Source organism: Rhineura floridana, chromosome 2 (genome assembly GCF_030035675.1).
Source record: "Rhineura floridana isolate rRhiFlo1 chromosome 2, rRhiFlo1.hap2, whole genome shotgun sequence".
NCBI classification, from domain to species: Eukaryota; Metazoa; Chordata; class Lepidosauria; order Squamata; family Rhineuridae; genus Rhineura; species Rhineura floridana.
Window position 1 is genome coordinate 103505065 of NC_084481.1, and position 24971 is coordinate 103530035.

The 24971-nt window shown below is 42.0% G+C and overlaps 1 protein-coding gene across 10 annotated transcripts in view; it reads right to left on the reverse strand.

Moving 5' to 3' along the window:
- Positions 1–24971, reverse strand: part of ANO9 (anoctamin 9) — a 115676-nt gene that overhangs the window by 36190 nt on the left and 54515 nt on the right. For all 10 annotated transcript variants that reach the window (XM_061609900.1, XM_061609909.1, XM_061609902.1 and 7 more), the window contains 10 exons: positions 19008–19124; positions 17694–17845; positions 16692–16744; positions 15529–15626; positions 15010–15083; positions 14109–14243; positions 13495–13591; positions 11640–11700; positions 7117–7199; positions 2653–2757 (listed from right to left, as the gene is read on the reverse strand). In XM_061609900.1, coding sequence (XP_061465884.1) covers positions 2653–2757; positions 7117–7199; positions 11640–11700; positions 13495–13591; positions 14109–14243; positions 15010–15083; positions 15529–15626; positions 16692–16744; positions 17694–17845; positions 19008–19124 — 975 coding nt within the window. The remainder of the gene's footprint in view (positions 1–2652; positions 2758–7116; positions 7200–11639; positions 11701–13494; positions 13592–14108; positions 14244–15009; positions 15084–15528; positions 15627–16691; positions 16745–17693; positions 17846–19007; positions 19125–24971) is intronic.

Here is a 24971-nt window from a genome sequence, read left to right on the forward strand (position 1 = left end):
AAACATTTAAAAGACATTTTTTTTTAAAAAAAAGCTTTGTTTAAAAAAGTCGTCAGGCTATTCCCTTCTGTTCTCCTGGGGGAGGGTCGGAAGTGTTATGTTTAAGCTGTTTTGCCACGACCAGTATAAGATTCTGTCTCTTCTGAGTCACACATTATAGCTCTCTAAGTTGTCAGTATCATGTCAAAGTTCTAGGATAACACATGACAACTTTTTTAAATAAAGTTTTTTTAAAAAATGTCTTTTAAATGTTTGTTAAATGAGTCATATGAAGTGTGGTTTCTAAAATATTTTGTTTATGTTCAAGACCACAGTGTTGGCTTCACTATAGTGATTTGAGTTTGTTTTAATGTTTGTAGCTCCTGACGAAGGACCAGTTCCTTCCAGCACCAGAGCTTGCCTCTCTATCCTGCCCTGTAAACTCATTAGCCAGCAGCTGGCTGGGTTACGGCCAGGAAGATAATGGGGAAGAGATGAGGGAAGATCAGAGGAGTCTTTCCGAGCACACGTGCCGAGTCAGTGTCCAAGAAGCAAAGTCGAGGGGGAATTCCGGGTCCGGTTAGCCAAGAAATCAGTCCAAGGGTCTGGGTTCTGGAATCTGGGTCTAGTGTGGAGGTCACAACCAACGTTGTAGTCAGCAGTCCACTGAAGTCAAGAGCTGCCTTTTAAATCCCACTCCCTAAGACAGGTGCAGGTAACCAGCCCTCCGGCTCCCAAGAACTTGCTGTCTTAAACGGCCAGACTGGCAGCATCGTTGCACTAGTCGCTGGCGTCTTTTCTCCGAAGGGGGAGGGGAGCCTCCTGTTCACTCCCTGAAACCGACTGAGAGGCTTCAGCTGTGTCCTGAACACTCTCCAGCTGAGGGAGAACTGCAGCGGCATCCTTGGAGATTCCGCTTGTTCCTTCTCCTGGGTTTGCTGCTTTAAAAAACAAAACCTTTGAGAGGAATACAGAAAATTAGCAGATGAAAGGCAAAATAAGGAACCAGGAGATGGTAAGGCAAGAATAAAAAACTATGAAGAAATGAGAAGCAGGAACTTAGAAAAACTCTGTCCTGTGCCGATGCAGAGAAGGAACCAGAGGTGGAGACCAAGGAGCTGGCTGAGGCAGTTGTTTTGGTACCCTGTGATCCTGCCTGTCCTAGAGCAGTGGGGATGTTAACCCACAGTTATTAGATGACTCCTGCAGACAATCCCCAGGAACTATGCAACAAACATACTGGTTTAATTCCACATTATCATAGCTTAATTCTGCTCACCATACTTACCATAAGCAAGTGTTCCACTGCCCTCTGGTAAACATGACAAACCAAGCCATCCTTCAGACTTTGGAGATAGGAAGGGGGCAGGCAACACTTCTTCTGCAGTTATGCTGTGCTTAGGAAACACATGGAAGTACAGTGGAGCTGTGGGGAAGATCTCCCGCTTGTTCAAGCTCAGAGCTGGAGAGGAAAGTTGTGGCTTGATGCTTTGGCGTTGCATTCCTGAGTTGCTCCAAGCACATTGGAAATACAGTGCCAAAAAACAATGACAAGCCCCAGCCATCCACTCCAGCTCTAGAGAAGGAGGTTTGTCATTTTTGCACTGCTACTGCTTGAAGCGCCTTTGAAGTACAGCACCCAGACAAGTCTACCTTTCTAGTTCTCGGAAGCCCAGCACAACTATGTGGATGATCCCTATCCCCTCTTCAGCTCCAAAGCTGAGAGGAAAGCTAGGGCTTGCTTTTGTGGTACTTGAAATACCTTGGAAATGCAATGCATTTGCCAGAAGGATTTTGCAGCCCTCTCTCTAATTCCATATTTAGAGCCAGGGATTGTCCCTGACCTTACACCAAGGTTTGGAGGTGCAGCACAAGAACCTGCCTTTTAGGAAAGTGGCAGGGTCCTAGTGACCATAACTGTTTGGTCAGCCAACCTTTGTGGACCCTTGATCCTGGAAACTAGTTGGATGATGGTGACAAGAATTCTGTTAGAAATACCCAATACCCCACATAAAACCACAGATCCCTGTTTCCTGGAAAGAGAGAAGGACTATTAATCAAGTATAGGTGTGCCAGTTGAATATTATGTCAGGTGTAATGTTTGTGGAATGGGGGCTGAAAATACCTAAAATCTTGTACCAACATGCAGTGGTCACTAGTTTTTAAACTTTATTTAATTTTTTTGAACAGAACTTGGATACAACTTAAATTGTAAATAAAACTTCTAAGCAGTTTACAATCATGACAGTATCCCTGCAGATAGCATTAATTAGTACTGGTCAGAAAAATCTTTTTTGAGGCTTTAAATGGCTGAGAATAATACTGTTGATTGCTCTTCAATGGGAAGCCTGGACTGTATTTATCCTTCTAATTTCTACTCAAATTATATGCTCTCTCGTTCTGGAGGGATCAGTCAAAACTTTATTGCAAGGTCTTATAGCAGACAAGGAAAAGAACATATGTGATGCTTGCCATGGTGAATTATTCTAGAAAGACACATCAATGAAGAAGCTCAAGAAATCCCCTGAAATACTCATTTTTCTGCAAGGGACTTTTCCAATCTCCTCAAGGATGTTGTGCCTTATGTTGCAGAGTGGCTTATAAATACACCATAAACAAACAAATGTTTAAAATGCATGCCAGAAGTGCACCACAAAAATAATAATCACATACCATAAGCAGAACTAAGATGAGGACAATAGTGCTGCGGATGTAAGAATGTTTATACAGCTGGGGATCAAGCTCTGGGTTATAGGCGAGTTCCATAGCCAGGTCCTCCTAGAGATAGAGATACAGTCACACTGACAGATCCTTATTATGCTTTTCACTAAAGTATAAGGCAGACTCAGTAGCTCATCACTTTTGGGGCTCAAAAAGTGTGGCTATGGGGGGGGCAAAGGCTTCATGAACACCATCCCTCTTAGCTCAGCTGTTTTGTGATTCTGGCAGCAACAACAATCACATTTGCTGCAGATGCTGGATGCAAGATGCTAGAATGGGGAGAGGAGCCATTTCCCTTACTCCAGTTTGCCTTTGTGATGATATCTGTAGCCAACAAGATTTGGCTATGTGATGATGACTGAAACCAACATTAGGGTGAAGGCAATGTTTCCTGCCTTCATTCTGGTATCTTGCAGGTTTAAAAAGCAAACAAACCACAACATCCAACAACAATGTGAAGTGAGTAGCACTCTAAGTTTAGCTCTGACCTTGTCCATTTGCAAGAACCCTCACAAAATGGCTGAGATGCCCCCAATCCCAACCTGCAAACAAAGTGGTGAATTTGGGGAGGGGAGTATTTCAGCTCTGATGAGTATTCCAGCTATTACTGAAATCCACCAAAAGAATGCTGACTGTTGGACTTGCTTATCCATTCTGACCTGGAAGTGAAACCATCTTAGCCATCTGTGTCAAATTGTCTGCAGATCCTACTGGGACAATTTTTCCTTCATAACTGAGATACACTCAAGCCTACTTTTATCCTGTAATTGCACAATTTTATCGTCCCTGTTAACAAATGTTGTAAACAATTTAGTCTCCTTGACATCAGTTACTGACATATGAAGTTGTCTTACACTGAGCCTGGCCCAGTATTGTCTGTTCTAATTGACAACAGCTCTCCAGGCAGTTGTTCCCAAACGCAATACACAGGATCCAGTGTCATTATTTTGAAGTTGATGGAAATAAGAAGCTACTGAGAGGTCCAAGGAAACCAACAGGGTCACATGACCCTGTCAATCCTCCCAGCATAACTTATTCGCCAGGACAACAGAGGCAGTTTCTGGAAACCATATTGGAATGTATCTAAATACTCAGTGTCCTCCAAGACTGTCTGGGAGTTGATAGGATACCACCTACTTCAGGATCTTGCTCAAGAATGGTTACTTTGAAACTTGGCACTATTTTTTCAAAGCCAAAGGATCCAGGCTTGCCTTTTTCCATAGTAGTTTCACAATTAATTCTTTCAGGACAGCAGGAACTGCACCATCTCTCAATGAGCCATTAACCACCTCTAATGTCCATGGTATAAGTCCAGACCTAACAAATTTCACTAATTAGCAAGAAGTGAGTGGTAGGTCTTAATCTCTCAAGCAACTTGTCAGCATCCTCAGGATGCACAAGTTGAAAAAGTATCCACAACAATATGAGCAGATGGTGACATGGCTACATCCATCTCCACCTCTGTTAAACTGTAATGTTGCCTGCCAGGATATGTAATGTTGTTACATTTATAGCATTGAAAAGTTGTTTTTTGTTTGCATTATATTTGCTGTTATGTTGCTGTTTCATTATTCTTATTATGAATTTTTTCTTGCAATTGTTGATTTTGAGATGTATTGCTGCTCTCTTTGTTGTAAACTGCCCTGAGCACATTTTCTTGTGTGGAAAGACAGCATACAAATAAGATGATGATATCCAAGTCAGTGCAGATATGAGCTATTTATCTGCAAAATGTACTGCCAAGTAGTCTCAATGAGCCTTCAAAGGTACAGCAGGCTGACTTGTCAGATGAGTACCAAGTAGGTCCCTCATTATTTGAAAAAACTCCATTGGCTGATACAACGGTGGCAGGGAAATATGCTTTCTTTTCTGCCATCTGAGAGCACACAGCTCATTCGCTCTCTGCACCACAGTGATGGCCGCTAAGAATGTCACCGTGAGCAATAACAGGCATAGATCATGTACCATCATTGGCTCAAACAGTGGCAACATGAGCTGTGTACCATTGGCAACCACTATGTGGTTAGAGGGTGCTGGTCTGAAAATATCTTTAGAAAGTGCCCAACAATGAGTGTGAAAATAGAGACAACCAGACAATGACTGGCAAAAACAGCCACCAAATAAATAAGGACAAAATAGCCTCCTTTATATAGGGACACAAATAACTCTAACACAGTGTCCAAAGGACAGTTGGGGGAGTTGATTGAAAGGTTCAAAGCAAAGCTTAAAAACCTTTCCCACTCAAAAGCATACAGTGCCCTTCTGGACATTCAGTGGGACTTCCAGAGGACCTAATTCAATACCAGCTAAGAGAACTTGCCACTCCTGATGAACCATGACATGAGAGTCAGGTTGTGGAGAAGTGGATGAAAGACTTTTCCAGTGTTCAGAGAAAGTCTCTCTGCTGAGGAAGCTGGTAAGTTTTGTGCCTTAAGAGTCTTAGAAGGGTCACAAACCATGCCAGATGTGGCCACCACAGGATTATCAGTATGCACTTTGTTTGATCCTGAGCAATCTTGGCAACCATCCAATTCAGTAGAGGAACAGGAAAGGAAGAGATAGAATGGTCCCAAACACTGATATGAGAAAGCTTCCCCCAGAGAGCCTCTTCCATTTCTGGCCCTGCTACTGTATGCTTCACACTTCTTGTTCACCAGACTGGTCTAAGTCCAGCTTCCCCTAATGGCAAAATATAGCACCGGTCACTTATGAAGCAAAGCCCAATTAATGGGAACACCCATCTCCCCTGCTGAACTTGACCTGCAACAGACTTCTTGTTCTCCACCTAGTGAATTGATGGGGGGGGAGGTGAACAGATGCACCAGTCTCACAATGTGATACCAAGTGGAGTAGAGTAAGTGATTTTATTGCCATTTACTCTTAAGAGATGGCAGTGTTGTCCATCACAACCTGTATTAAGCCTGCAGTGGACCAATAGAAAGAGAGCACACAGTGCCTTGAGGGCTGGTAGTAGCTCCAGAGCACTGATGTACAGGGCCTTCACTGTACTGTTTTCAACACCTGCTAAAAACATTGTTTGCAAGTCTACCCAGATATGCAGTTTTATCATGCCTACTTTTTAAAAAGGTTTGTTGATTTTATTGATTTTTTAAATAAATTATTTTATGCTATTTTATGTAAACAGTATCTCTCTCTCTGTGTGTGTGTGTGTGTGTGTGTGTGTGCTGTTTATACAATTTTGTTAAATAAATAAGTGCAATTTAATGTGTATCTTCTTCCCTGGAGGTGCTCACGGAACACTGATGCTGCATCCCGGACAATAGGTTTCCAACGTCAGAGAGAAGAGTCTATGGTCACAGAGATCTCCAGTACCAAATACTCAAACCAAAGATCCTATAGCAAGTGTGACAAGCAATCCATCATTGGAGTGAGGGATGGACTGAGGCAAGTGAGTGCACAAGCATGGATTGCTAATCCCAGTGTCGTGCAAATACTGTTGCAAACCAGAACTGCAGTGGTCTCATGCGCAACTGGTATATGGCATGACTACCATGTGACTCAGTAGACATTGTAGATTAGTAGATGTTGTACCATATGTGTAATACAGATACCTCACCAGTAGCCAGCTGAACAATGGTATCAGCTCCATCATTTGGCAGGAATGCACCACTGTGAACAGATTCAGAGACAGCACCAATGAATTGAAGATGCTGAAGGGCTGAAGGCAAGACTTCTTGGTGTTGAGGCAGAAGCCCAGATCTCCCAGGAGGCAAAGTGCAATGGCAAGGTGATCTCAAGTCAGTGCCACCAACAGCCAGTCATAGATATAAGAGAGGACATTGATGCCCTGTAGCTAGAGATGATGAGCATGACCCTTGAAGTCATGGCAAGTCCAAAGGGCAGGACTCAAACCTGAAGTGCCAGAACAGAAGTGGAATGCTTTGGTCCTGATGGGTACTGGCTGCACTGCCTGCTTACAGCGGAGTGCAGAGACCTAGAGCACTGGTTCTAAGAGTAATCTTGTTTCAGGTGACTGCTGTAGCAAACATCTGGATACCACAACAAAACATTCAAGTCCCTGGAGGCCTGTGTCAGGAAAATTGGATGGTTTGGTCAGGGATGATGGGAGCTGGAATCCAGCAACATCTGAATGGCCACAGGTTAGCCACCCTTGGATTACAGGATTCTTGACATTTCTACCAACGTCTTCAAGCAGTATCACAATTAGTATAAGGTAAAAGTGTGATCTCCCTACTCTTTCTGCAGTGTCAAGGAGGATACCACCACACAAATGATTAAGGCTGTACTCACATCAGAGTTACCAAAGAAGAGATTTTCCTCACACCCAGAGACAGCAGTGTGGACCTTTCTTCCCATTCAGATAAACAGTAGGACTGGTATAGTGGATAAAAAATACATATAGAAAAAATGGCAATATGAAAGAATTAACCTTACCTCTTCTTCATCCCACTGATACAGGTTCCAGTCAGTGACAACCGTAGCTCTCTTTCTCTTCCACAGTTCCAAGAATGCAGTGGCTATAAATTTAAAATGAAAAGATAGAATTGTGTATATACGGAGAGGGATGAGAAAAACATCCTGTCCATCCTCTTATAGGGGTCCTCAACTCAACTCTGTACAGGTCAATCCATTTTACAGTGTGCAGCAAACAGAGAAAGTCTTGGTTCCAACAAATGTAACACAGAAATGTGATAGCTTGAAAGGAATCCAGCTATTCCAAGGGGCCTTTGACAGTATGAGTCATGATGCACTTAATTTCAGAAAGGCCCATAAGGAACTATAAAATACCATAGCAAGTAACACAAATGTGTTTTCTAGAGTCACATTTGCCTACTACCTGACACGGACATCAACAATATGCTTTAGCCAGATCTGTGTTGAATGTTGTATACATTTCACTGCAGCCAATATAAAAGTCTAGCACAACTCACTGTAGTCTACGACCACCTCTGGCATAAGGCAGAGCAGTAAATGTCACTTTTTAAACTTATGATGATAATTTATTGAAGTGCCAAGGGTGAAGTGAAGTATGTACAAATTTTCCTCCACTTGGTGTCAGCCAATGAATGTGAAAATTCTCTTAAAACTATACATCACTGGTATCTCAGGCTGGTGCACATGGCCCACTTCCAGTGAGGGAAATTAGCAGATTGCTGGAGAGAACGTGGCTTTATTATTATTTGAATTTCAATCCTGCCCATCCTCCCGAAGGATCCCAAGGCAGCAAACACAAACAAAACAGTGCAAGAAAAGGAAAAACATAAAAAACAGTAAAAACATTCCAAAACACAATTATTTTTTTAAAAAAATTCTAAAAGACATTTTAAAAATATAGAGAACAGTTAAAAATAAAAAACACAGCATAAAAACATTCTTCCATCAGTAATCTTCAGATTGCTAGGAAGAGTCCTCTTCAACTATCGAACACCTGAGAGAACAGGAAAGTTTTAGAGGCTCCTGTTTTCATCTGTAGTGGCAGATGTGCTTTGGGATGATGTTATTGCTGAGATAAGTTTCATCTGCTACCCCATGGTCAAAGACCTAAGCCTATGTTTGTCAGCCATATTTGCTGGTGATAATGCAGAAGCATTTTCCAAGAACTTGGTTAGGCTTATGCTTGTGGTATTTATTTATTTATTATTTGATTTATATCCCACCCTTCCTCCCAGCAGGAGTCCAGGGCAGCAAACAAAAGCACTAAAAACACTTTAAAACATCATAAAAACAGACATTAAAAGACATTAAAACAAAACAACTTTAAAAACATTTTTTAAAAAGCTCTGCTTTAAAAAAAAAAGATTAAAAAACATATTGTTTTTTTTAAAAAGCATATTAAAAAGCAATTCCAACACAGAAGCAGATTGGAATAAGGTCTCAGCTTAAAAGGCTTGTTGAAAGAGGAAGGTCTTCAATAGCCGCCGAAAAGATAACAGAGATGGCACCTGTCTAATATTTAAGGGTAGGGAGTTCCACAGGGTAGGTGCCGCCACACTAAAGGTCCGTTTCCTATGTTGTGAAGAACGAGCCTCCTGATAAGATGGTATCTGCAGGAGGCCCTCACCTGCAGAGCGCAGTGATCGACTGGGCATATAAGGGATAAGATGATCTTTCAGGTATCCTGGGCCCAAGCTGCATAGGGCTTTGTACACCAAAACTAGAACCTTGAACTTGGCCCGGTAACATATGGGCATCCAGTGCAATTCTTTCAGCAGCGGGGTGACATGATGGCGATACCCTGCCCCAGTGAGCAGTCTCGCCATATTTTGCACCAGCTGCAGCTACCAGACCAACCTCAAGGGCAGTCCCACATAGAGCACAGGTTACCAGTGCGCGGTCAACAGTGGTAAGGCTATCCCTGTCCAGAAATGGCCGCAGCTGTATTACCAGCCAAAGCTGGTAAAAGGCGCCCCAGCCACTGAGGTCACCTGGGCCTCTAGTGACAAATATGGGTCTAGGAGCACCCCCAGACTACAGACCTGCTCTTTCAGAGGGAGTACAACCCCATCCAGAGCAGGCTACTAACCAATTATCTGAACTCGGGAACCGCCAACCCACAGCACCTCCGTCTTGCTAGGACTCAGACTCAGTTTATTGGCCCTCATCCAGTCCACCACCAAGTCCAGGCAGCGGTCCAGGGCTTGCACGGCCTCTCCCAATTCAGATGTTATGGAGAAATAGAGCTGGGTATCATCAGCAAACTGCTGACACCTTGCCCCAAATCTCCTGATGACTGCTCCCAAGGACTTCATATAGATGTTAAACAGCATGGGGGACAAGATGGTACCCTGCAGCACCCCACAGCATAACTGCCAGAGGGCCGAAAGACAATCACCCAATGCTATTCTCTGAGAACGACCCTGGAGATGGGATCGGAACCACTGTAAAACTGCCTCCAATAGCCATCTCACCAAGTCAGCCCAGAAGGATACCATGGCCAATGGTATCAAAAGCTGCTGAGAGATCAAGTAAGGGTAACAGGGTCGTACTTCCCCTGTTCTTCTCCTGATAAAGGTCATCCATCAGGGCGACCAAGGCCAACTCAGTCCCATAACCAGGCCTGAACCCAGACTGGAACGGGTCAAGATAATCTGTTTCATCCAAGAGTACTTTCAATTGCTGCGCCACAACCCTCTCAATCACCTTCCTTAAAAAAGGGGGTATTTGCAACCGGTCGATAATTGTCGCAGACCAATGGGTCCAGGGTGGGCTTTTTCAGGAGCGGTCGGATCACCACCTCTTTCAGGGTGGCTGGAACCACTCCCTCCCTCAATGATGCATTGACCACACCCTGGATCCACTCAGTCAAACCCCTCGGCAAGCTTTAGTAAGCCAAGAAGGGCAAGGGTCAAGAGGACACGTTGCTGGCATCATCATCGCAAGCACCTTGTCCACGTCATCAGGCCGCATCAACTGAAACGGTTCCCAAGAAGTAGCAGCAGATGTTGCACTGGATACCTCATTGGGGACTACAGTAGATATGGATGGGGCATCAAGACTGCTAAGGAGGTGAGCAACTTTACTCTCAAAGTGCCTTGCAAACAATTCACAGTGGGCCTCCAAAGGGCTGGAGTAGATGTCAATAATTTTAAAATTGTGTTTTAAAATGTTTTTTAAAAGATGTATTTTAAATTGTATTTGTTTTTAGTTGTTGTAAACCGCCCAGAGAGCTTCGGCTATGGGGCGGTATACAAGTTTAATAAATAAATAAATAAATAATAAAACAGACCCCTGACAATACGGAAAAGCCTTCTTCACCGCCCTCACCGCCACACAGCAGGCATGGTTATGATTTACTCATGCCCGATCAGCCTAACAGCGCGTCTTTCGCCACTTGTGCTCTAGCCGTCATCCAGCCTGTTTCGCTGTCCTTAGCTCACTGGTGTACCAAGGTGCAAACCGGGCTCCACAGTGCTGGAGAGGGCGCTTGCGGCAACCATGTCAAGAGCCCAATGAGCCTCGCTGTTCCACAGTGTGAGAATGGCTTCAACAAAACAAACAAAAATGCTTCAGGACTGAATATCTAGAACTGGCATGCCAAACTTTGGGACTTGGCAATAATGGAGAAACTAACAAGCCACCTTAAGCCACTAAGAAACCCAAGGCAACACATTGATTTTCAACAACTTGGAGTGACTTTATTTCTTTTATTAATTTTGAAGACTGTGAGACACCACAGCCAAATATACTGTCAACAGATAAGGGTCTCTTAAAAGGTCCATTACTGCAGTTCTGAGTTGAAAGATGCTATTTTAAGGATGGTCCCCAATACGTTCTAAATATCAGAGAAACACAAAAATATAATATAGAACTCTTTTCTCCTCATCTGCATCTGGGATTTGATGTTATCATGCATTGTTACATATGGCTATACTCTTTAGATGTGTTTATGCTGCATACGTTAATTTTGGAATATCATTTGCTTCTTATAAAAAAGATTTTTTTAAAAAATGAGCACATTTTAATCCAATAGTTAAACAGTCAGTGTGGTAAGAACTTGAACTAATGAGCTGCCACATTAATTTACAGTAGCCTATTAAGCAGTCTCCATACAGAATGGTGAAGACTGAAAGGCAATATGTGACTTCACAGCTGAAGAACACAAAAATCATTGTCATTTATATAACTAATTTCCAAGTTTCAATTATTATATGTAATTTCACTTGATAGGGATGGTAGGAGTTGTAATCCAACATAATCTGGAGGGCCACAGGTTCCCTATCCCTGTTGTCAATCTGCATAATGCTCTACTATAGTGAAGGAGGTTGAGTTTTCAGTACTCAAAACAAAGCAAATTTTAAGTTTTCCCAGCAGATATTTCACATTCTGCTATCAGAATAAAAGTTGTATAACATATTTTCTTTGTCGGGATGTCCTGGGTACACAAGGACTCACAGTTAACAACAGAGTTTGTCATACAATTCAGAACAGGCTGTAGATCAACCTGCCCTGAAGCTTACCCCAGATAGCCATGAATATTGCAAAGAGAACTGTTCCTTCGTTGTCAAGCAAATGGGTGATCTACATTGTACAGGAAATAAGAAAGAGTCACTATTTCAGGGAGAGCCCACTGGAGAAAAAAAAGTCACTGGGTGTGCTGAGGAAGAAAGTGAAACAATAATTTTCCATTGAAAAGTTGTGCCCATTGAAAAATTGGGACATATTATTTATATTTATTAGTTGCTTTTCTCACAAAAGTGGCCCAGAGTGACTTACATTAAAACAAGTTAAAACCAGATAAAGCAAACACAATCAGTAAAACCTAAAAACACATCAATACAGTAGGGCCCCACTCATATGGTGGGTTACGTTCTGGACCCCTGCTGTAAAGAGAAAACTGCTGTAAAGCGGAACTCATTGAATAGAATGGCATGCAATGCCTGAAAACCAACGTAAAAGCGGAACAAGTGCCATATGAATGGGGCTTTAGTCTAATTGCATCTAATTGAGACAGCCTTATTAGCGAAGCGCCTTATTAGCGAAGCGCCGTAAAGCGGGGCCCTACTGTACATCAAAACAAGTTAAAAAAACATAATCAATAAAAAACAAACAAAACTAAAACAACTGAAGTACATAATAAAGAACAGGGCTACAATCCCACCCCACTAAAAGAGGCCACCAATAGCTAAGGCCCCACACATTAAAGGCCAAAAGCCTGGGTAAAGAGAAGTCTTTGCCTGGCACCTAAAAATAGATAAAGATGGTGCCAGGCATGCCTCCCTGTAATGGGCTACCAGTGAAAAGGCCCTCTGAACCTCCCATGAGGGAGCACATGAAGGGCTTCAGATGATGATTGCAGGGCCTGGTCTGATTCACATGGAGAGAGGTGGTCCTTGAGGGTCCTGAGCTGCATAAGGCTTTATAGGTCAAAACCAGCACTTTGAATTGAGTCCAGAAACTAATTAGTTTTGTGCCAGAACAGATGTTATATGTTCAGACCAACTTGTTCTGGTCAATAATCTGGCCACAGAATTCTGCCCAACTGCAGTTTCCAAACTGTCTTCAAAGGCAGCCCCGTGTATAATGCATTGCAGTAGTCTAACCTAAAGGTTACCAGAGTATAGACAACAGAAGCTAGGCTATCCCTGACCAGATAGGGGTGCAGCTGGGCCACCAGCTAAAGCTGATGGAAGGCACTTTGCGCCACTGAGGCCACTTGAGCCTCAAGCAACAATAATGGATCCAGAAGTGCCCCCAAGCTACGAACCTGCTCCTTTAGAGGAAGTGCAACCCTATCCAAAGCAGGCGACATCCCATCCATCCAGTCTTATATGGTTTAATACTGAAAGGAATACAGGAGGGCCCCACTTCTCGGTGCCCCGCTTTTCGGCATTCTGCTAATACAGTGCCAGCGGGGCAATCAGCTGGGGGGGGGGCTGGAGCTCCCCACACTCCAGCTGATCTCGCCGGAGGAGGGCTACAGCTGATCTTCTCCTCCTCCAGTGCAATCGGCGGGTTAGGTTCCAGACCCCCGTGCTACAGCTGATCCGCTTTTCGGCAGGGGTCTGGAACCTAACTTGCCATATGGGTGGGGCCCTACTGTATAGCTTCTGCTATGGGGCGGTATACAAATGTAATAAACAAATAAATAAAAACAGGTGTTCACTACCATTCAGATATAGATACAGAGAATAGCTACATTGGCAAACGACACAATGCCGCTGATGCCTCTGTGTATGTTAACAGAGGCTCTTCTTAATCTCCACAAAGCAACCAAAATCTACAATTAATATTTTGCTCCCTTAGGAGTGGGCAATGTTAAAGGGCAGCACAAGAAGGGACAAATAAGACACATTTTATGTAGATTATTCTTACCTGTGCATATGTGCAAGTGTCTGACAGTGGCCAAAAAGGGCACTTCTGGTCACAGAGTGGACACATCATAGTAGTATTGGCTGCACAGATCTCTTTGCTAAATGAGGAATGGTAGTAAAGTGTACAGTGATTGGTTTGTTAATCCAGTTTATTCTCCTCAACAACAAGGCCAAGGCAGAGCTGTACCCAGACCTAATAGATTCTTTATCTTGCCCATGTGCTCACAGCACAGATGGACAAATACAGGCCAGTATGTTATCTATTACATGTATATTCTGCCTTTTTTTCATGAGGGAATCAAGGAGGAATGCATGTCGTTCTCATGCAGCCTCAAATCCAGGCCCTGACAAACCCAGGCATGCTTAACTTCAGCAATGTTGTTGCATCATTATTTGGCAAAATAATCCTGCCATAATCTCACAAGCAGAAGCCACAGATGGGCCAAGATATATTTGCATGGTACAAAATTATATTTTATTCTGTTGGTGCTTACTCTTCTCAGACTCAGATGAAGATATGTAAATACTTAGGAACATCTCTGCACACAGAGATGTCCTGCACATAGCTCACCAGCCTCCATAAACAAAGTTTCTTTGCTCATCTTGGTTACTCACCTGACCTGACTGGACCGGAAGCTAATTAATCCATATATAACAAGAATAATGCCTGGCACAGCAGCTACGAACAGGGTGCGAGTGTACCAGCTCAGCCAAGCAAAATAAAGAGCGACTTTTTCCCCAAAATATGTCCTGAAAGGCAAACACAGAAGCTTGAAACTATTCTCAAAAGAGCAATCCTTGCCTTGATATAAACCGGGGTGGAGAACCTTCAGGTCTCCAGATGTTATTGGACTACAACTCCCATCAGTTCTAGCCTGCATGCCCAATAGTAAGACATAATGGGAGCTGTAGTCCAACAACAGCTGGAGGGCCAAAGATTAGCCACCCTACAAATATCAGCCATTTCAGCAGGTGCTTGCCACCATCTGTCCACATTGATTTCAAATGCTTGCCACTCCCAATAATTTGTTCTAATTTAAGTGGGGGGTGGGGAGACAAACAATTTACATATTATTCCAGTTAAATTCCCCTCTCTTACACTGAGACAAGGGGATGTTTTTAACATAGCATGAAGTCAAACATTCTGTCTGTGCAAGGATTTTTCCTTGCGCAACAGAGCGTTCTTCCCCTCTCTCCAATCATGCCCACTAAATCTGTTCTGGGGGTTCACCCAACCCTCCAGATCAGAATTGAGGATGGGGCGGGGCACATGCAGGGGAAAGGGGGAAATCTCCTTGTGCTTGTTGAAGTCAGTCCGCTAGTGCATTTAGTTGAATACCGCCGTATATTTGCTAGATGGATTATTATTCCAATTAATTTCCTCTCTTCTTATATGAAGTTTAAATTTGATAGATGGATTAATATGATGTGACTCTTCCCACAGTGGGTTTTTGCACTACAGAAGTTCTTCACTATAATTAGCAAGATGAGGATATTTGCATCCTCTTTCCTTTACCTGATATCTTCAATTGGTTGGATTTCTGTCCATCGGGCCCAATGAATCTTTTGAAATCTTCCCAGATTCTCTCTCTGAATATAACAGCATGGTTACACATATTAAAATTCTGTACAGACTATACAAACGTTCCCCAGTCTGATATCCTCCAGATTTTGTGAACTACAACTCCCATCAACCCCACTAGCATGGCCAGTGATCAGAGATTATGTGAGTTCAATACTGAACAGAGATGCTAATACATCTACCACGATTCTGCTCTTTTTTTATTGATTATGTTTGACCATTTGAAAATTTATTTTTAGATATATTTAGTTTAGCCTCTCCCTGCCCCATACATCAATGGCATCTTCCCTTCTAATACAAATAGTAGGATTTGGGGGAGGGGGGGAGATTTCATTGGGAAAAGTTCAGCCCTCTTTCCCCACCTGCTGTGGTCCAGATGCTTATCCCCTGTTCTCCAGTGCTAATATTTACATTTTTAAAAAACATGAACATTAACTGTATTCATACAATTACCTTTACGTCTAGCTTGGCACTTAAATATTCCTCCTCATGTAAAGGAAATGCTGTTTCAAAGACTTTATTCTTTATCAGGTCACGAAGCTTAAGCTTCTCTAATAGCAGAGCAGAAACAAGAAGACAACAAAGACAAAAAGGCACAGTTCTTACAACATACTTCTAAATCTATAAACCAGGGCTAGACACTCTAATATTTGTTCAGCAGTTTTGAAATGAAGCGGCAAAAGCCAGCTTCTCATAGCAACATGTGTACCTCTGAACAGGAGCACATGTTAAAGTAAATTCACTTAAAAACAACACTTTACTTACAGTTTTATGAGATGGTCTGAGGGCTGTTTTTAAAGTGTAAAAGTAATAATAATAATAATAATAATAAACTTTAATTTATAGGCCGCCTATCTAGCCAGTGGCCACTCTAGGCGGCGTACAATAAAACATGCATGTTGAAGGATGTGTTTTATAACAGCTGCTCCAAGTGGTTAGAAAGTCTGGCTATTACTGCAACCTGTGTTCAGAATGTGGCTACAGATGCATTGGAAGTGATGACATGCTGTCCTCCAAGGGACTTGTACAAACAAAAAGAAAAAGATAGCTGCTTTCATAAACCTCACACCAAGGGCATTTGTGGCCACATTTTGAAATATTGTGTCTTGGTTGCTGCAGCATCTATTTTGCTGTTTCAGTGTAGGCACTTTTGTTCCAGGTTTTAAAAAGCAAAGTATTAATTGGGTAGTTCTGAGTGGGGATTTGAGCCTAGATCTCATAGATCTCATAAGCCTCATACTACAGCCAACTGATTACACCAGCACACATCTGATGCAAAGCAAGAATTGATAAGGAAAAATAGGCATAAGATTATTTTGCATATATCCAGTTTGGTAGTTAAGTTTGTGTAAAAAAATTTTTTTTCCCCTTAGCTCATCACAGGTTTAACAGCAGCCAAATGATTGCACCATTAATACTCATCATAAGAGGTAAACACATCCTTCAACATGCAAAAATGATTCTATGAACTGGACCCTGGGAGCATCTACAAATGCAAGATTGTGTAGTAAACTGCACTTATGCTCATAATTTTACTTGTAGAAAAGAAACAACAGACTGGTAGGGAACAATACATTGATTGCATTTTATAAACAAAGAGAAAAATCTTCCCATACCTGTAGTACTTTGAATCTCTGTATTATGCAAGATAAAGCTGACAATACGTATCCTAAAACACACAAGAATCGAGAAGTAGCAATGGCAGAGAAACATTTAAATGGATAAAAAATAATAAGCGTCACTTTCCCCATACCAGGAAAAGATGTATGCCTGCATACGCAGTGGAGAAATACGCAGAACTAGCATGGGTGAGATGAGAATTAACTTGCTCCACACTGAAGTGGTTATCATCCACTATCGCTTTCATGTGGAAACAGCTTATCCAGAGTCACAGCCACAGAAGAAGCGGAAAGAGCTTGGCTCATTCTGGAATACTGCACATACTACAAGCCTTCCTTAACATTTATAGTAATATGGAGAGTCATTCTAGGCATGTGGAGAACAGCTCTGTTCAAATGAGAAACCATGTAATAGCAGATACCCAGGCTATGGTCTGAAGGCACATAAGGCCAGCTTCTTGCTGAAGCTAAGCAGGGTCAGGACTGGTCAGTGCTTGGATGGGAAACTGCCTGGGAACCATGTGTAAGCCATCTTGGGTTTCTATCATGAAAGAAAGGTGGGGTATAAATGTCATAAATAAATATATAAATAAATACTACATGAAGTAATTCAGAAGGGGCAACCTTCCAGGGGCCACATGCCAGTGGTGGTGATAGGAGCAGAGACAAAAGCGAGCAGAGCAACAGATGCAACTCTTACTTTTGCACAGCGGGCAATTCTAGCCATTCAAGAGGCAGAGGTCTTTTTTTTACACACACCTCCATCCAGGCAAGCAAAAGGCATTATCACAGTTTAAGGACACATTCCAGCCAGGAAAAAGCACTCAAAGATGGCATAGTGTAGAGCCGATGAGGGGCATAGTCTGGGGTGAGGCCTAAGGCCAAGACAGAGAGACCTGGAGGACCACATTTGGCCCTTGGGCCTGACGTTCCCCACCCCTGCCATAGTGGCTGACACTTGTAAAATACCAGAGAGTGGGGTTGGGGGATATTTTGTACCTTGTTGCAGTGGTCATTTCCTGCTGCTCATCTAGTTGCTCTGTATAGCAAACTCTTGACTTTGAATCAGGATTCCTCAGAAGGAACTGGTAATTTTGGAAGATCCAACTTGGGGCACAAATTCCATGAAAGAGCTTTATGTCTTTAATTGTCTAAACATCAGAAATAATAGTGAGAATAAAGTGAAAGGAACAGTCCACCACAGATTGTGAAATGAACTGGATAGGCATTTCCATTTTTTAAAAAATTGATGCAATACCTAGGTCTCATTTGAAGATGTGCTTTCATTGAAGGCATGCTCCCATAGCCAAAAAGTCTTCCTGTAATCACTGATCAGTAGTTACAGAAAGCCCCTTTGAAGTTCTTTGGAGGAAGCTGTTTGAATTCAAACTGCTCTGTCCAAGTGGAGCATTTTTCTCTGGGGGGCGGGGGGATTGGAAGCAGTTTACATCCAAACCTCTTCCTCCAAATGGAGCATTTTCCTCTCTGTTTGGATTTAAACTGCTTCCTCTGCAGAGAAAAAATACTCCATTTGGGGGAAGAGGAAAGAAACATGTTTTCTGCGGCAGACATCTCCATTTGGAGAAGGTGGTTTGAATCCAAACTGCTTGCTCCAAACAGAAAATGAGCCCCCAGGGCTGCACTAGGAAGTTCCTGGTGGGGAACTCCCTACTGCAGTGATGCCACTGGAGCTCCCTATCAGAACCAGGCAGCTGATCAGCATTGACAGACAGCCCAGTTTGCAAAGGAACACTGGGGAGCAACTTTAATCTCCCAAGTGTTCCTTCTTAGCTGCATTCATATATGCCCCACACTTCACGTGTCATATGATAACAGGTGTTGGGCAAGTGGGCATGGTTGTGGGGAATGGCCTCACAGGCAAAATCAGGCCTATGGGCTGGAGGTTCTCTACTGCTGACCTGCAGCCTTTATGATTAAATTATCGAGCCTGACTGACAATTCTGTCTTTCTGGCAAAATCAGGCAACTGTAAAGATCCATGGGTGACTGAGAGGCCCACTAGGCACAGGAGTCTGGTGCAATCTCTAATTCTCATTAGTTTTCTAATTAAGGATTGCTTCAAAATGATATGGCCACTGCACTATCAATGCTGGTGAAAGGAGGGCCTGTTAACTGCATCCAAACAGTGGCCAGTTCCCCTGTATGAATCATCTAGTTGTATCAAGTCCATCCCAGGCAGGGAGGGTTACACGTCTCTTGCCAGGAAGGGCCCCCGAGTCTGGCATCAGTTCTATAGCCAGGAAGGAACTCAAGAACCTGGTGCCATCTTTTCTTGTGAAAATATCAGTCTTACCTCAATAACGAATCCTTTGCTGCGCAGTTCATGCAGAAACGACGTTTTGTTTCTATCCTTCTTACTGCCGAGGCTGTGATTGTCACAAACTAGGACAAAGTCCCATTTGGTTGGGAACTGGTCAAAGAAAACAACCAATTGAATCAACTAGTAGAATGATAAAAACGTTTCTCTCTCTCCCACACATACATGATGTCCAGGAGATACTAGAGAATCACCTTCCCCATTAATTTCCCCTTTAGGGTACTTTTCATCTAAATTACTCATCTAACATGACAGTCCTGTCCTGCATTCACACTCTTATAATTTCATTAATCTCTACCATCAGGGAAAGGTACAAAAATACAACTCTCCATGCTATCTATAGTATCCACTACTGAGATCCAGTAGTGAGACATGCTTCACAGTTTTTGCAGCAGCAATCCACTGCTTGCTACCAAGCATGTACTTGGCAGGGAGTTGGCTGTAGCCAATCCCACCTACTTAGCAAATGTACTTAAGTTTAATACATATATTTAGAAATATACATTCATTGCACACATACATTGCATTTTTATGTGTACATGTAAAACATTTTCTAGGTACTGTATGCTTTAAAAAATGTCTCTAAGCCTCTGTGGGAATAAACAGAACAAGGAGGCTGTAAGGAAAATAGGAGAGACAAGTTTGGTGTTGGTTCTTTTCAGCCTCTACATAATATAATCAAACCCCTCCAGTCATCCCAGAAAGCATTTGATTATTATGGTAACGTTTTTTAAATAAAGGAGTTAATTTGCTGCTGCTTTGATGGTAGTATTTTTTTATTTTGTTTTAAATTTACACAAGTGGGGACTGACTATTGGACCTGCCTTTTTGTTTGTTTCATTTCATCCAACTAATTTAGACTCTAAATTAAATAGAACTTTTTTTAAAAAAACTGTAAATGTTGATTAGGCTGGCTCAGAGTGTTCTTTTGAATATAAATTTGTTATGCTAGGATATACTGTTTTTAAATTGTTTTTTTAAAGTGTTTTTAAATTAGTATATTTGTTTTTAATGTTTTTAATTGTAAACCACCCAGAGAGCTTCGGCTATGGGGCAGTATACTAATACTAATATTAATACTAATAATACTGTTCCCTGAATTCACAAACAATAGACTTCATGTCTAGGTGGAATTTTTAAATTGATTCTACAGCCACAAAGATAAAGAGTGTCATTATACTGGTGACTATTCTTTGTAAGAAAGTGCACTCACCAGTTACGAGATTTTATAAAATACTTGGGACACTCTCTAACTGAAGGGGCAGTGACCTTTCCACTGAGAGAGAATGCTGTGCCATGATCACCTCAAATGTTTGGGCAATTGACATATATGTATCAAGTTGCCTACATCAAAACTGATCGTGTGTTAACATCCTGAAGAGTTGAGCTTTTAAAAGCCAAGTAAAGGCATATTGTGCATTCCAATAACATCCTTAATAACACTACTACACCATTTTCCACATTTTTGTGTTTTGTTTATCCTTTTGATAAACACACATCTGTTCATGAACATAGGAAGCTTCCTTGTGCTGAGTCAGACCGTTGGTCCATGTAGCTCAGTATTGGCTACTCTGACTCGGAGCAGCTCTCCAGGGTTTCAGACAGAGATCTCACCTTGTCCTACCTGGAGATGCCAGTGATTGAACCTGGGACCTTCTGCATGCAAGGCAGATGCTCTACCACTCAGCTACAGCCCTTCACAAAGTTTTTTGTTATTCTCTTTTTTCTGTAATAAAACTGATTTCTCTTGCAATGCTCATCTTCTTGTAGTCCATTTGTATACATTCATACCTTTGATGTTATTTTTTCTTCACTTTTGTCATTTTCCTTTTTAAAAAAAGTTTATTACTGAATATAAGCAACCTTAGGCTGTGAGCACACTAGTTGCCTACAGCAAAGTGTTTCCATTGGCCGCACTTGAAGGGGGAATAGGTTCATCTGCCTATGAGTTGCAAAATCTCTTTGAAGCAAATTAAACACACACACACACACACTCAAGCTGATCCCACCAGGTTTTACAATAAAAAGTGGTGGGGTTTGACTAGCATTGTGTGACCCCATTTTCAGGAGAGGTGGAGACGCGTTGGATCCAGCAGGACAGTGAGTGTGTCTCTACCCTTAATTCCCCCATTCACCTTTAGTCTATTGTACAAAGTTTATCTATGGCTAGTTACTGTCCATATGACAATACAGATTTTTTCTTCTTCAGTTGGTTTTAGAAATGTTCCCCTTTTTACACTTTAAATTAATGGTCTCCATACACACACCTTTAATCACTCTACACTGGCCTGTTATTAACATCCAGTGTCTTAAGGTAAGAACATAAGAAGAGCTCTGCTGGATCAGGCCGAAGGCCCATCCAGTCCAGCATCCTGTTCTCAGGTGGCCAACCAGACGCCTATGGGAAGCCCACAAGCAGGTACTGGGTGCAATAGCACTCTCCCCACTTGGAATTCCCAGCTATTGGTATTCAGAGACTTACTACCTCTAACAATGGAGGCAGAAAATAGCCATCATGGTTGATAGCCTTATCCTCCATGAAATCCATCCAATTGTCTTTAAAGCCATTCAAGTTGGTGGCCATCACTACATCTTATGGTAATGAATTCCACAGTTTAACTATGTGCTATGTGAAGAAGCACTTCCTTTTGTCTATTCTGAATCTTCTAACATTCAGCTTCATTGGATAGTCCCTGGGTTCTAGTATTATGAGAGGAAAAACCTTCTGTCTAGCCACTTTCTCTATCCCATGCAAAATCTCATACATCACTATCATTACTCACTGTCAAGTTGAAATAAACACAAAGGTTTTGTTTTTTCTTTTCCCTTCCTTCTCATATTGTTTACACCAGGTTTTGGTGACGAAAACAACATTGCTTTGAGACTTTGTTCACACTAAGGCATTCATGCATGTGTGGGTCATTGTTTTCAAGTGAGTTTATTCACCTTCATTCACACATGAACACTTTTAATTTTATGCCTCCTAAACTATCTCAGTGTTTCCTATCCACACTAGAGGGTGGTGCTTGATGAAAATATATTCACGCTGTGCGTTGTCCCCTCCTTGCAGTTAGAACTTCTCCACCCACCCTAAGTTCCAGAAACCTGAGGTCCACTATGGGCATGTGTGTAGGTATTTGTTTAGTTGTGCATGGACATCTCTAACTTTATCCTCCAATATAATTAAAAGGTCAACAAATGCTATATAAATTAAAAACGGGATATTAAAGTACCTGATATTATACACAACTATATTAATATACAATCATTTCTGTCAAACCAGAAAGGGTGCTTTCCCTGATTTTTTTTTATAAGAACAGCACTTCAGGGGAAAATACTTAAACTGCGATATCTCAAGAGATATATCCAGCTGTTACTTCTGCTGGTGAGCTCTGGCTATGTAGACTCTCTATCCAAAATTTCATAGTAATCTAGGAAACTGCCTTTTAACATTTTTTAAATTTTATGAAAGTGATATTGTTTAGAGAAATAATGTTTTTTTCCAAGTCTTACATGTGTATGTTCCAATATTCAGCAAAACAGTTCCATTTATCAGCAAAACTAACATTCTGCAACGTTAGAACTAACTTGGTCAGCTTGTCCATTTCTGCCAATTCCAGACATTTCATTAGCCATTCCCAGTTGCTCCATTGGAGCTTGTTGATTCTTCCACTTTCTAGCCCACGTTATCTTGGCTGCTAAAAGAATGACTTAGGACATGTATACACACATAGCCTTTGAAACATGTGTGGGCCATTTTTCCATAGAGTGCTTTTGTACAAAGTTCTTTGCAACAGTACACACCTTCTCACCTTAATGTTTGATTAAAGCGGCAGCTGCTACCCATGCCATCTGTACACATTGATGGGCCAGTTTACCAACTAGAGTGCACTGGTTTTCTCTACTCCTCTTCCCTCAATTCGTGTTTCCACTCCCCTAGTGCTGCCAGAAATGACATAATTCTTCTGATAAGCTGCACACTTGCAATTCCATCAACCTTAAAAAAATTATTATTATTTGTGGGTCTTCAGGATATGCAGAAGGAGAGGAGCTGGAAACTGGTGTGTTGATATACAGTTTATAGCCTGGTTTTCCATCTCTTGAGCAATATGCTCAAATGTACCATAATTGCGGTAGCCGTTTCTAAGCTGTTCTTTACTCTTTTCCTCCCCACAAATATCAAGATCATGGTTTTCCACGAAATGCCTCTTCCCTTCTCATTGTCCTCCATTGCAAAAAAGGCAACCCTCAGCTTTAGCAAAAAAGGAAGGGAAGATGTGAATGGACGAAATGAGGGGGAGTGGCACAGCCCTGAGATATCAGAAGGTCCAGTCTAATAGGAGCTGAGGAAGCGCTCTCTGTGTACACATTCAGGCAGAAAGTGCTCGAGAAGTGCATTCTCAGGACAAAATGGATTATAGCTGTTCTAGCAAAAACACTAGATCAATGAAGAGTGTGGGACAGAGATGACATGGAGATGATGTTGTGTGTATAGCACCCCAAAAATGCACCTGCACCCTGCTCACTGAATGCACATTAATACACAGTGTGTATACAGGGTGCATACTCAGCCTTACACTGAATCAGACCATTGGTCCATCTAGCTCTACAATGACTGGCAACAGCTCTCCAGGGTTTTAGACAGGGGTCTTTCATAGCACTACCTGGAGATGCTGGGGACTGAACCTGGACCTTTTTGCATGCAACACTTGCGCTACCACTGAGCCACAGGCTTTCCCTACCCACAGCCTTCCCCACAAAGGGAATTTCACAGATTCTGTGCAAAACTTCAAAAGTTGATACACTTGGGTCGAGACAACTGTCTTGATTTTATAACCATTTGGTCTCCAACCTTTTTGAGCACGTTTGCCAAGTGGAGAAGCTGATGTGGGCACCACACACAGCCCGCAACCTAGCACACACTGCATCCTTGTGTACTGACGACAACAGAATGTTTTTTCAAGCCTAATTTCAGCAGAGAAGGGCACCCTGCAGGCACATCTGGATGCCATGTTGACAACTCCTGCAGACTGTTCAGGCATTATCATTTGCTGTAAGAACCGTGTTACAGAACAAATTCCACAGCATAGGAAGTGTCTTCTGACAATTAATTAGGAAACCTACAAATAGTTCCAGGTTTAGCTTCCAAGATCATCAGACAGTAAAAGCTAGTATTGTCTTTATTCTGCTGGTAGGTCTTTCCTCAAGCTATGAGTGTTGTATTTTGACAATGATTGCTGATCACAGAAAATAGCATTTACACTAGGAAAACGGCAACCTTTTCTCTGTTGAGGTCCGCATGCCAATGATGAGAGGGGCTAACACATTGCAGCCTTAGATCTGTGATTTCCTATAGACACACTTTTGGCAGCATGCGCCATTTAATTCAATAGGGCTTACTTCTGAACAAATATGCTTAAGGTTGCATTATATGTGAACTTTTGGAGTAGCTGTTAACACAGTTTCTTACATATTTGGTGGAAATATGTTTTTAAGGGGAGTTTATAGACATCTTATTGTTGATTCTACTCTGCATCCTCTATTTCAGAAGTCTGCTGTGGTAATCATTCAGAAATAAGTGAATAATTTCTATTTGACTTGAGAAGAGATAAACGAATTGCAGCATGTTTTCAGGAAGATGATATCCAAGAATGCAGTTGTTGACCTGGATGCCACTGAATACAACCCATTGTTAATGAAACTGCATTACTGCAAAATCTTTCACATGAAGAAAAGCAACTTTAAAGTAAACCTTAGAACAGTTTTAGCATATGGACTTCATAATCATCTTATTCTTCAAAAATGCTGAAGAAATGGGACTGTGGAAGCCGCACTGTAATGGAATCTCATTCTGGCCCTGAGGACATGATAGTGCAATCGGTAGCCTGCTGTAATGAATTTGCTGGGCACTTCCAGAATAAGATCTTATGCATCCGCCAG